The sequence below is a fragment of the Rissa tridactyla genome, chromosome 2, assembly GCF_028500815.1.
Source record: "Rissa tridactyla isolate bRisTri1 chromosome 2, bRisTri1.patW.cur.20221130, whole genome shotgun sequence".
Taxonomy (NCBI): domain Eukaryota; kingdom Metazoa; phylum Chordata; class Aves; order Charadriiformes; family Laridae; genus Rissa; species Rissa tridactyla.
The window spans coordinates 47772519-47783832 of NC_071467.1; the positions used below are offsets into that span (position 1 = coordinate 47772519).

The window sequence follows — 11314 nt, forward strand, 5'->3', positions numbered from 1 at the left end:
AGGTTGCAGAGCTCCACAGCGTTGGCTCTTTCTCCTACTAAAGTAGAAGTCAACATGTCCCACCCCTCCTATAGCTAAAGCACGTGCTTTTGTTTGCGTAGGCTTGAATTGCTTCCATCCCGCCTTCTCCTTCTTTTTTTTCACACAGTTTCACCTACCATCCTCTGCGAAAGATGCAACTTCTAATAAACATTGCATTTTTGCCGCTACACCTGTTGCCCTAGGTGCCTTTGTTATCTATGAATTGGTTGACGTTGTGAGAGGTATTTAACATCCAGGCTTCTGGGAAGCTGCCGGCTCTCTGGTAGCAGGGCTTTTTGGAAAACTGCTTTATTCTGTACAGTGAAACAAAAGGAGGAACTGCAAGGAAAGGGAGGGGACTGGAGTGTGGATGAAATACTACAAATTCTCCAGCTGGGTGGGAATAGCAGGGCTCCATGGCAAAGCCCTCCGTTGTGAAGCTGGATCTGTATACTGCTGTCAGCAGTGCATTTACCGCATCGCAGCGAGCCGTGTGCTTACTGCAGTTCATTACGGAGCTTTTGACAGATTCTGGGCGTGCTGCGGTGGCCTTCCTATGGCCTCTTGAAAACTTTACAGCAACAAAAAATTATTTCATCGTAACGATTCATTCCTTACATAAATAACACTCTTAAAAGCAGCATCATTGTGAAATACCAATATCACCAAGTGCCCTTTTCCAGAAAATTTAACTTCTGTTTTCTGTCATACCTTGATGGAGAAGACAGGATTGTCAAGTAAAGCATCCCAGCGTATTAAGAAAGCCATAATTGTACTGCAGTGCTCTGTTAGGGGAAGTAGTTTGAGATAGGGAAATGTCTAAATATTGGAGCAGGAACCAGGAGTCCTGGGTTCTATGTCTGTGTTCAGCTCCCTTGATTGGTACTAATTGATACAGCCTGAGAGTCTTGAGCTGAGACCCATCTGCCCTTTGGTGATTACAAAGCAGTAGCCGCATGGAGTCTTTTTTGGTCTGTCAGGGAAGGATGGGACCACCATTGTGGGGTTTTTTTGTTACATTTTCTGTCACCTTAAAGACTTTGTCACATCACAGCTACTTGCTTAGAGTACATCTTAAATCAGCTTGAAAATTGAAGCTGGTCCCAAACATCACATCCGTCATGCTAAGCACCTTGTCCCGCTGAAACCAAGTGGTGTCAGTTGTCTAAGGTCTACCTTCACTTGTTAGGCATGGATTTCTGCACGAGATTTATCTGTTGACTTTTGAATAGATTAGATCTGCTGACCTTTGAGAAAGACTGCCAGGACACTCTTTTCGTACACGTTCAAACTTGCATTAGCACTGATGGATGAGGAGGAATGTTGCTTGAATCTGCTTTCATCATCGATAGTTTATTAATGAGTGTTAATTTCTGATCTGTTCAGATTTCATTTGTACTTGTAATTTGTAGAAGACTGTAGAACTAATGGTGAAAGCTTTCGGCAGATTTATTTGAACTGAAATAATAGGACATTAACATTACAGAAGATGGCTTAAATGTATATGACAATATTTTCTAGAAGAAAGTTTAACAGTGACACTATAATTGTAATAATTATAATTGTAGTAAATTTAACAATAAAACAAATAATAAAACAGTATGTCATAATGCACATTTTCCATTCTCAATGCCCTTATCCAGGTTTCTCCCATCTGGACGTAATGCTTGTGGAATGCTACGATCCAAAAGGCGACCAGTGGAATATTCTCCAGACTCCTATTTTGGAGGGTCGCAGTGGCCCTGGCTGCGCAGTCCTTGACGACAGTATTTACCTTGTCGGAGGCTACAGCTGGAGTATGGTGTGTACCTGCTTTCTACAGTGACCCTTCCGTTCCGTCTGAGCCCTTGCGGCCCGTCTGTATTTCACTCAAATGGGATTGAGAGGAGACAAGGGATGAAGTAGCTGCAGGGGCTGGTTTTGGTTTGGTTTTCAACTTGTGCAGAACATGGAGTATTTTTTCAGCTTTGTGCTTTTCTATTTAGATGAGTTATTATAAGATTGTGTTCATTGATATGGAGTAATACAAAAATCAGGTGTAATTTGGCAAAAGTGATTGATAGGATTGCCTGCCTATAGCTCTGCTTATAAGGTGCTTGTAAAGGAGCCTGATTTGCAGAGGCTGGGCGCTCAGCCCATATGAAAACCAAACCTCTTGAAGGGCTCCTAACTTAGGGCCCAAAATCATGAGTCACTTTTGAACTCCTGAAACGAAGTGGCTTTTGGTCTTTAAAGCTGATGTGTGACTTGGATTTAATTTAGGCCACATTTAATATGACTTTTTGTTTTATTACAGGGAGCTTACAAATCTTCTACTATTTGCTATAGCCCTGAGAAAGGGACTTGGACAGAACTAGAAGGAGATGTTGCTGAGCCACTTGCAGGACCTGCTTGTTCGACTGTCATATTGCCAGCCTGCGTACCATACAACAAATGATAGTCAAGGAGCACTGACACGAACACTGATTGCATTTGGGGAAATAATGACGGGTGACGTAAATATTTTATTAGGACAGGATTCCTGTTAAAGCAAAGCTACCATAATTGACCCCTTATTCCATATTTATGCTTTAGGAGCAAACTAAAAGAAAACAAAAACCAAGTGTTGTCCCATCTCAGATAGATGCCGGTGTCTTACGAAGCAAGCAGCTAAAACGCACCGAACGTTACATGCTGACAGACTGCCATTTCAGACTGATTTTAACTTTTTCCTGCTGCAGAGATATTCCTCACGTCAAATTTAACTTTAAAAAAAAATGAAGGCTAAATGTTCAAATACAGCCTGAAGAGGCAAGATCAGTATTGTGCATTGTATCTACCTGCATGTGATCCGTGTTGAAGTCATGAGGATGTTGTTTTCATGAATGCTTCAGAATTCAGATAGTGAAAAGCTCACACTGCATTGCAGAATTGTCTCCTCCTCTGTAATCCTAACCTACAGCTACTTCACATGCTCTGCAAGCAACACAGCATCAGAAGATTATAGAAGGTAAAGAAATATCATTCAGTTTTTGCACAGCTTGGCATCTAATACGCTCTGCCTTCAAAGTCCCCACGTGTAAGTGCAGCGGAAAGCAGACTACAATGAAAGCCATGCTTTACAGAGCACTTCTTGCAATAGCAGCTTAGGGATTAGGATCAAATTCTTCTAATCACGCTCGTGTAAAGTCAGAGTCATTTCACTGAAATCACATGGAATGACTGTTCTTACATGAGTACAACAGAAATTTGGTCCTACACCTTAAATTCTGGGTTCATAAAGTAAGTTATTTCGGCAGCCACTTCACGAAGCACCAGAACCCCTACTTACTTTTCACTAACCCGTTAGATAGGAGCATCCATGCTAGTTGCTTCCAAAGACAAGAAGTCTGCATTTAACTATAAATTTATTACTTTGGACTCTTAATATGCACAATTTTGGAGAGATGCTGGTTAGTAGTTAAAGTACTCCTATGTGGTTGATCTTAAAATGTAGTCTGAGAGGTGTTTACTATTGATCCAAAGTAATATGAGGCTAGACTTTCCACTGCCTTATAGCCTGTGTAATTATTTACACATTGCGAAGCGAGTTCAGAACGTTACCACATGGGACCAGCAGCATTTCGGACTCGCTTCATGAACTCATAGTTGCTTGCACAAATCAGGCTCTCCGTGTTTTAAGCTTACGTCTTTCTGTCCTGGCTTTGCAAAAGCAGTGACAAAATCTGAGCCTGGTTCCTCACCACCTTGCAGTTAACATAATCATCTACACCTCAGACGAGTATATGCGTTGTTCTTCCATTGTGGTTTACTGGTGCTGCATCCATTACCCTCAGGACCGTCCTCTTCGCTGGTATAAACTGACGTTGCTCCATTCAAGCCAATGGATGCACTTTGGTTTATGTCAACTAAGAATCTGGCCTTTAATTTGCCTAGTTGTAACTGGCTGCACCAGATCAAAGGCAAAGGAGACTCAGATCCTGCATTTTCAAGCCTGCCCATATCTTTTGCGATAGGACTTAATGTCAGTGCATTAAGCAAGGAGCAGGCAACTGCTGGAGGTTGGTTTCTGCTGCAGAGGCAATAGACGGGAGGAAGAATTCATTATTTGCTTTGCGAAATAGAAAGAGGGCGAATGTACACAGAAATTACACTGTATATTGAAGCTTGAGAGCAATATAAATAATGGAGAGCAAATACCATGGGACTGTTTCTCTCTGGCATCAGTCCAGTTTTATTGCAGTGCAACTCCCTTGCTTGCAGCAGAATTACACAGTTGTAAAATTGGAGTAATGCAGTAAAGACTGATACCATACAAATGCAATAACCCAATTGATGAGGTAGCTGCACGCCCGGAAAAGAATTGTTTAAGCAAAATAATTATCTGAAGATGCTAATATTTGAATGTGCCGTTGGGGAGTTTTCCAGTGAGCATCACTAAGGAACTCATAAAGGTGGAGTGTATATCCTGAAATCTCAATCCATTTCTACTATATAGTGCAATCTTAGTTGGTTTTGTATTTATTTATATTGTTCAGATCCAAGGGATCCCTTGTAAAATATATTTGGTGCAATCATGACTTTTTTTTTTCCTTTCCTGTTGAAAGTATATAAATATAAATATATATAAAAAGGAAACTGTTAAGATACTAAATGAGGAAGCCGTGAATGACATTTAAGATCAGGATAAGGTCTGCCATTAAACACCGACTGTCACCTGTCTCCACTAAAACGTACCATTTTTAAAGGATATTTGTTGTCCTTTTAAGTGGTTCTTTTTTTTTACCAAGATAATTTAAAGATTTATGAGGACTGTATGTAAATCTTTCTATCTTTCAGGAAGGCATGACCAAGGAAAGTGCTAACTGAATAAGACACACAAAGGATGTAAATTTTGTACAGTACTAGACTGTGTAAATGAAGCTTGCTTGTAGGGGGGAAACTTTAAATAAAACTTTATGTACTAATTCAACTGTCTGCCATATTCCTACTTATAAAATGTATGTATAAATAATATCTACATTAAATTCTTTGGAACTTTTTTTATCATGTAGATGCGTAAACTTCTTTTATTTTCTGGCCGTACATAACAGATTTATTGTTCTCCGAGTGTCATTACTCAGTGCTTGTAAACGGAGCGACGCAGTAAAATGCAGTGAGTCTTCCCCTGAGCTCACGTGCCTGGCCTGGGCTTCCAGCAGGGAAAATCCCCTCCTCTGCCTGCCTGCGGGCAGGGTCGGAGCTCAGAAGCCTACCGGAGCGATCCTACGCCTGTGAAATGCCTCTGCCTTGCCCCGCTCGGCCCGTCCCTCCCTCCTGTGGTAAGGTGAGCGAAAGGGACGCCGCCCAGCTAAATGCCATCTTGCTTTGGGGAATTTAATGCTAGTTGTGGCAATTTCTTCCCTCTTCAAAATGTCCCTCCTGTGGTGACTGACCCTTCTAACTATTGGTATTTCCGTTCTTGGAGGGGAAGCCCGGACACAATGTTGTGGTTTTGGCTGAATTGGCCAGTGGCCAGCGACAGATGCTCTCCCCAAACCTCTCGCACAGGGAGAGGAGGAGGAGAAATACAGAGATTTACGAGTTTAGAAGAAACTAAACTACTTTAATGAAATATTAATAATAAAAAGGAAATAATAAAATAGATACAGTATATACAACACTGTATTAAGCTCCCAGGATGACGTCACCGGCAGGCACTGCGAAGTCCCAGACTGGATTCCACAGCTGGAGTCAGGAACCCATGGATCGTGATCAAAGGCAGATGAACAGACACGGTCCTCCTCAGACGTCGTCCATTGAAGAAAATGACTGACCCTTTGATCCCTCAGCTTTTATACTGAGCGTGATGCAGATGGGATGGAATACCCTGTTGGTCAGTTTTGGGTCACCTGTCCCGTCTGCTCCTCCCTGCAGGTGGGACCCCTCTGCGCTTTTCTGTTTCTGACCCTCCAATGGGGCAAATAATGAAATTAGCTGACCTTGGTTGTTATAGCAGTAAGTATAAGCAAGAGCCTCTCTACGTACCACTCCTTGGCACTAATTGTAAACATTGGTTTTATCACTCTGAGAACAAACTGTTTTCGGCACAACATGCTGTTAATTTCAGAGAGTTAGAAGAGGCCTAGCTAAGAAGTAAAATTACTGAACAGAAAGTTGGTTCTGTTTTACCTCAAACCAGGACACACGGGTGAGCAGTGGAGGAGCTGGGACAAGACGTATTGCCAGGCTAAGAAGACAAGGTAAAGGCAGGGGTTTTACCGGGAAGCAGAATCGTTATCGACAGCAGTTAGTGTACTACATCTATGATTTATTCATGCCTACCAACCTTTGTCATGGACCAGAACCTTCCTATGCAGACCAAGTGGGTGCACTGAGCAAGCAAAAAGGCACTCGTGGACCCCCGTGCTTCTAGCAAGCATGAGCTGTGCTGAGAGCTCAACGAAAGAGCCTGGTCTAACGAGGGGGGATCAGTCCTCTTCAAATCTTTTAGGAGGAAGGGAAAAGCGAGCCAGCAGCAACTACAGTAAGACAGCACAATGACTAGGACTGTTTCATTAATGACTTTATTTCAGAAGAGAAAAGAAGGAAGAGAGATTTATGCATATTTTTTAAAGTAATGTGGGAGAAGAAGGAAGAGGAGAAGCTGTAAGCAGTGGGCAGAGAGACAATTTAGAAAGAAAGGGAATGAAGTGAGAAGGAAGAGGTAAGAACGAAAGGAAAAAAATAGAAAACTAGAGCCTTCAAGAGGAGAAAGTGGGAAGTTCTTGTGGATCGAGGGCACAGAGAAAGTAAGGTCTGGAGTAATGAGGAAGGCAAATACAGTTTCTGAGAAGCACACATCAGACCAAGCCTGGAGAAAAATGGCAGGAGATGCAATACAAAAAGTGGAAGAGAAACATGAGAAAATGCAATAAAAGAGGACATGAAATAAACATGAAACTATATAAGCACTTGGTGATGGTACTGTACCTATTTTCTTCATCATTTCCAGCGGTCTACCTGTCAAGCAGAAGGGTCAAATCAGCAGAGTACTTCGGTGTTGCAGTGTTCAAGCTTTCAATGCGCAGACTTCAGCACAACAGAAATCATGAGAAACCTCTCTGCGGTGCCTGGGCTGTGGCAGGCACCCAACTACAGCCAGCACCTGTGGCAAGAGAGGAGAGCTGCCGCCGGTGGTGAGGAGCAGAGGAAGAGCAGGTGTGTAGATGTGCCGCAAGTCCCAGTCCCCACTGGACTTTTCCAATTCCAATTCACAGATGTCTTTGGGAGCCAGATGCCTGGACTGTTCCTCCCTTCTCCTTCTCTGCTGTCTTTCCTGCTAAATATTAATCTCTTTCTCCTTCTCCTCAGCATGACAAACTTGCCTAGGTACTTCTGCAGAGCTGGGCCTGGAAAACAACAGACGGGTGAATGGAGCTCTTCCCCTGTTCCTGAGCTGTGGTCCCATCCGCTGCCCGAGAAGCGTGAGCAGGCTGGGTTGCTGCTGACTTGCAACCCATATGCATGCCCTTAAGGAGGGCAAAGATGGCATTTCAGAAACAGGCTTGTCATTGATCTTAGCACTGTCTTGAAAGGTACTGGGCACCTACCTCCCAAAAGCTGGCATTGCATTCCTTCACGTGTTTGTCCCCCTTCCCGCTTTTAATACAATGATTTACTCTGCTAGCTGCATCTGTGAGGCAATTCCTGGGAAAAATCCATGCCAAACCTCATTATATGTAGTGGTTTGTATTGTATTATAATCACTCACCAATATACTACTGTAGTTCTCTTGCTTTTAAGGGACAGACCATGTTTCAATTTAAATGGAGCTTTCCGGGTACAGACAAAGGAGACAGAAATCCCAAACAGCGCTAAAGAGGCCAAGACAGTAATTGCCAACATACACACTCCCGAGCAATTTAAGATACACATTCTCATTTCTTTTGTTAGTGCAGCAGCGGAAAAGAGTCAGTGTTTCAGCCTCTCAGGTCCGGACCAAGAAAGCGGTGGCGGCAGCGCTGGAGGTCAGGGTGGTTGGCGGGAAGGGAAAGTACGCTAATGAATTCTGGAGGGCTTGTAATGCCATAAAGGATTCAGTTAATCTGCAGCATAGATGTTGATCAGCGAAACTGAACCTAACTCTCTGGACCTTGTCAGATGTATTCTGTGCGTGTCAGTGTTCCACACCAATTACAGATTTTAGAAGATGCTCTCATGCAAAACTATGTGCCCTAATATATAAGCCAGCTCAGATGTAACTAAAATTAAAATCTGACTGTGGCAAATCTCTGTGATCCTGATATATGAAAATCCAAATAAATGATTTGTTCCCAGAAATGAAAAATAACTTCAGCAGGAAATTTCAAAATTACTTATGCAGGATTAATCCAGTTCAATGAATGCATCTTGTGTTGATTAATAAAGCATTCCTGAATTGCAAAGTAAAACGAGAGGAGACTTCTGGTGCTGATATATTTGTGTATTTCTGAAGCTAGAGAGAAATGCGCGCTTGCAAGAGATGTGGTCAACCAGTGTAAACAGAAATTGAATACAAATAGTGATTTTCTAATTGTCTGTTTTCTCCGTTCAGCAGAAAACTACCTTTGTGTCATTGATCCTTTCTGGAAGAACACAGGTACTATGTTACCTGCCACAATATTGAATGAGAACAGGGCATCTAACATGATTGTACAATGACTCCAATTAGCATCCAGAGGACATCTGCAGTCTTATCTAGCAAAGAAATGCAAAACTTGAGCTACTTTCTGCTGATTTTCTTGCCACACAGAGTAGAAATTTGGGTCAAGTAGCATTAGCTTTTGTGATCTGCTGACCTTGAATTTAATTGGGCTTAGAGGTGAACAGATAGGGAACCTATTTAGAAAGAGAAAACTAGGGAAGGAGATTTAAACAAATGTAGCATTTTCCCAAATGTTTTTTCAGCATCCCCACATAAAAAAACATCAATTGAATTTATTTAAAGTGGTCGCGTCACTTAATCTAAAAACCTGTTCTTCAGTTTGGAGAACGACCTGCAATCACGGCAGTGTTTTCAAAAGGAATATTTACTAATGGCTGAGGTATGGTTAAACCTTATGGTTTTACCTTTAAGAAATGGTTCCTCCTATCACCCTTAAACATCTTCCAGAAAACTACAATGGAATGATCGTATTTGTAAAGCTGGCTTAGTGCCTCGGTATCTTGTGTGGTATTCAGTTACTGATTCTTTGCAAACTCGCTTCCAGTTTTGTTTGCATTTGTGCGAAACAATTCCGTTTTCAAAAAGCTTTGGCTGATCAAGAATATTTTGTATGAATGGAGTAAGTGGACTTTAGACATTTCACTGTGAATAGTGAATATCAAGACTGATGATCCGTTGCATAAACAGTAAAAGAAAAAATTGTTGCTTCCTTTCTATTTAGGGTTTTTGAGAAAGGTGTTTAAATATACACGTACACATTTGCACCTGAAAAATGCCAAGTTCATAGGCCATAGCAAGGACTGCCGTGACGTTGTTTTTGCTAAAACTGTAAACTCAGTAACAGCACAGAAACTTGGATGTTTTTCTTTAAAAACCACCTCTTTAGCTGCAAAGATGCCATTAGTCACAGCAGGGAACATAACCAGAAGGAGGATGTCTGTAACTATAGCAAGAGAGCACATTAAACCGTAGGTCAAAATCACGACTGACTGATTACCTTCAGGGTGAAAGTAAATCTTCAGACTTGCCGGAATGGTAGGAAACGGGACTGACTGGGGCTTGCCGAGGTCACCCCCTGCCTCCCCCATGCCATGGCCGGGCGAGCGATGCCCAGCGCCCTCCCAGCAGACGTTTGCTGACTCGCCTAACCTTCGTAGCAATGTGTGACGGGATGTAGTCACCGTCATCATTAGAAAATGCCTCCTAATGTCTAGCTTAAATGTCTCATTAGTTTAAAGAGACGATTCCAGGAAGAACCTAAAAGAGAAAACAAATATTTTCCAAAAATGTAAGTCCACAATTAAATAATCTAAAACTTTCACAAATGACAGAACCTTCGAAGCTGCTTTTCCTTCTCCTGCTCTCAGTGGATAAGGAGAACTGTTTATTCCCATTCTCTTTCCAGCAGCTTTTTTTTGCAGACCCAAAGACTACCAGTCTTCACTTTTCTCTAGGCCTGTGACTCAGTCTCTCCTCCCTGACTGTGGATTTCACATCTAGCAGCAGCCTAATTTTTCCCTTTTTAGCTGATCTCTAGCTGGCCCGCATCTTCAGCTGCGCACTGACCAGTGCAGAGGAGACCAGATTTCTGTCTGATTTGCAGGAATGCAGCCCAGGGTTGCAATGGACTGGAGCTTTGCAAGGAAAAAGCCTCATTAGTAAGCCTCCCTGTAACTTGCCCGGGCCAGAGATGGTCAGACGGATATTTTGGCACTATTCAAGATGAAACATCCTCTTTTTAACAGCACTTCCACTGAAGATGAGGGTGAAAGCCATAATCTGGCTGGGCAGGATTCAGGTACAGAGTCCAATGCAATAAGCTCTAGTGAATGGCGTTTACATACAGGACTGCATAAAGACTAATTAACCTGCTGTAGGAAAGTGTGGCACTTCTATCAGTGGCTGGGCACTCGGAAAAAAATACTGTTTTCTTTTAAGCTCTTTTGCTTAAAAGAGTACAATAAAATGAAAGACATTTGTGAAGAATTACGTCTGGCAGACCACCACCTCTTGCGAATTATTCTCCAAGCATTCACTTTTGCCATGATATATTCCACTGGTTTCAAGAGCTACTGAGCACTGCCAGTACATGAAATGAAAAGATACAAAATTTCTCCAACAGCGGTCTATTTTGAGTAGAACAGGGGTGTCGTGCTCTGGATTCCCTCCTCTTGCTTTTAGACGGTGGCTCGAGCGAGAACAATCTTCCTAGCTATATGTATTCATGCTTCTAATCATAAAACCACCAGCTCTCCTGTTTGTCCTGTGAAAAAATGTTGTTAGACATCAACTTCAGTTGACTCCAGTGTGGTTGTTTATTCTGAGCGCATTTACCATCTCTGTGTCCACCCCTGGCCCTGTAGTTCAGAGTTTAACCAGAAAACCTTTTGTTGCAATCCTTAGCGACGCCGGATGTGGTTACTGGGTCTGTGCATTCAGGGTTGTAGTAACACTGGCCATTCCTCTTACAGTGGGAAAAAACAAAAATAAAATGGGTTGTAGCCTTGGCCTGCAAAGTGAATTGTGTATTAGACTCCACATCTAGTGCAGCCGAAGTGTCAGTGAGTGAAGGCTCAGACTAGCCTGCACCCTGGTCACTATAAACCTCGCATTTCTACGCTAGCCCAT

At 42.4% G+C, this 11314-nt stretch overlaps 1 protein-coding gene across 3 annotated transcripts in view; it reads left to right on the top strand.

Moving 5' to 3' along the window:
- KLHL14 (kelch like family member 14) overlaps positions 1 to 5430 on the top strand; it is a 65106-nt gene extending 59676 nt beyond the window's left edge. For 2 of the 3 annotated variants that reach the window (XM_054193570.1, XM_054193568.1), the window contains exons 8-9: positions 1665 to 1822; positions 2318 to 5430. In XM_054193570.1, the coding sequence (XP_054049545.1) occupies positions 1665 to 1822; positions 2318 to 2458 (299 nt within the window). In that variant the 3' untranslated portion in view covers positions 2459 to 5430. The remainder of the gene's footprint in view (positions 1 to 1664; positions 1823 to 2317) is intronic. The other variant, XR_008465149.1, reaches the window with a different exon arrangement.
- Positions 5431 to 11314: the final 5884 nt, after the last annotated feature.